The sequence below is a fragment of the Chaetura pelagica genome, unplaced genomic scaffold (genome assembly GCF_000747805.2).
Source record: "Chaetura pelagica isolate M959 unplaced genomic scaffold, ChaPel_1.0 scaffold453, whole genome shotgun sequence".
Classification (NCBI taxonomy): domain Eukaryota; kingdom Metazoa; phylum Chordata; class Aves; order Apodiformes; family Apodidae; genus Chaetura; species Chaetura pelagica.
In genome coordinates this window covers 1,511,592-1,512,890 of record NW_009952879.1, presented here as the reverse complement: position 1 = coordinate 1,512,890, position 1,299 = coordinate 1,511,592, and the positions used below count along the sequence as shown (strand labels likewise).

The window sequence follows — 1,299 nt, the reverse complement described above, 5'->3', positions numbered from 1 at the left end:
ATGCAGGTATGTGGCTGAGACACCTCTAGGGCTCAGCGTGGTTGCCAGAGAAATAAAACCAGTTTCCCACTGGTTCGAGCTGGCCCTTGTGCCCAGTAATCCTCCTCTTCTCCAGAGGACTGGGAACACACTCAAGAGCAACATCTTCAGCAACACTGCGAGTGTTTTATTTCCTATTTCCCCTGCCAACACTGGCACTCTGTAACAGGAGGTATCTTATTGCTTCTTGGAGACACTTCCAGTGTCTCTGGAGAGGCAGCACAGTGGAGGCAGGACCTTGATTTGTGCTCTGTTTCCTCCTCAGATTTGTCTTCACTACTCTTAGGAAGAACTTGTCTGACCTTGGTGTTTTAATTTTGCTTATCTTTTTTGATCCCTTCTGTGTCTTTGACCCGAAATGCCTGGTTACAGAATAACTAAACATTCTGGGTTGTTAGTTTGGATGTTGTGTTTGGTTTTGGGTTTTTTCCCCATGTACAAAAGCAGAGTTCAACTGCAGCAGGAAAGCAAGATTTGTGAGCTTTTCTTGGGTTTTATTTTTGGGTGAAACAATCAGACTTTTGCTTCCAATCTGCTGGGAAGTTTGACATCAAAAGAAACCTGCAGTTGAAAATCATGGACACTGTGTCCCAGGCATCAAACTAAATAACAGCCATAATCTGTTTGGACTCTGCAGTCCTGTCAGAGATGAGGAACTACTTGGGAGCGTGTGTGAATTTAATTCCATCTCATTAACTTCACTGCTCATTAAACATGAATTACTTCATGCTTAAGTCTGGCAACAGCTCGGCACGGGGTTTCGGTGCTTCCAGGAGCCTGGGCAGGGCCGAGACTCCTTCTCCAGGGTTTCAGCCCCTGCAGGAGCAGCAGGTGAAGCCGCTCAGGTGCTGCGGGAACATCCCACGCTCCCCGTGCCAGGAATGACGGGCAAACCCGATGTGGAACGGGGCACAAACACACCCCGCGCTGCTTAGCGTGGCGTGAAATCCCACCTTCCTGAGTGGATCCTTCCTGGTGTTACCTCCTCAGCCCGTTCCCAGTGATGGACACGTTTTCTCTGGCACGCGTTTCTGGGCTCTCACACCCCACATTCCAGGAATTCCCACTGCCAGGATGCGCTGCGAATCGGACGCGCAGGGGGACCCGTGTGTGCGGTTTGCACTGAATTAAAAGACACACCAACAAAACACCTTCCCACGGGGGGAAAAGCGCGTCCCTAAGGCCGGGATGTGTTCACCCCTGTGTTCCGCGAGCAGGCGGCTCCTACAGCCCCCCTGCCCGGCATGTGCCTGCGGTACC

The 1,299-nt window shown here is 51.1% G+C and overlaps 1 protein-coding gene across 1 annotated transcript in view; it reads left to right on the top strand.

Annotated features, from left to right (window-relative positions):
- MTFMT (mitochondrial methionyl-tRNA formyltransferase) overlaps positions 1-1,299 on the top strand; it is a 7,634-nt gene continuing 6,335 nt past the window's right edge. The window contains 1 exon segment of the mRNA XM_009995329.1: positions 1-6. Within this exon segment, the coding sequence (XP_009993631.1) occupies positions 1-6 (6 nt within the window).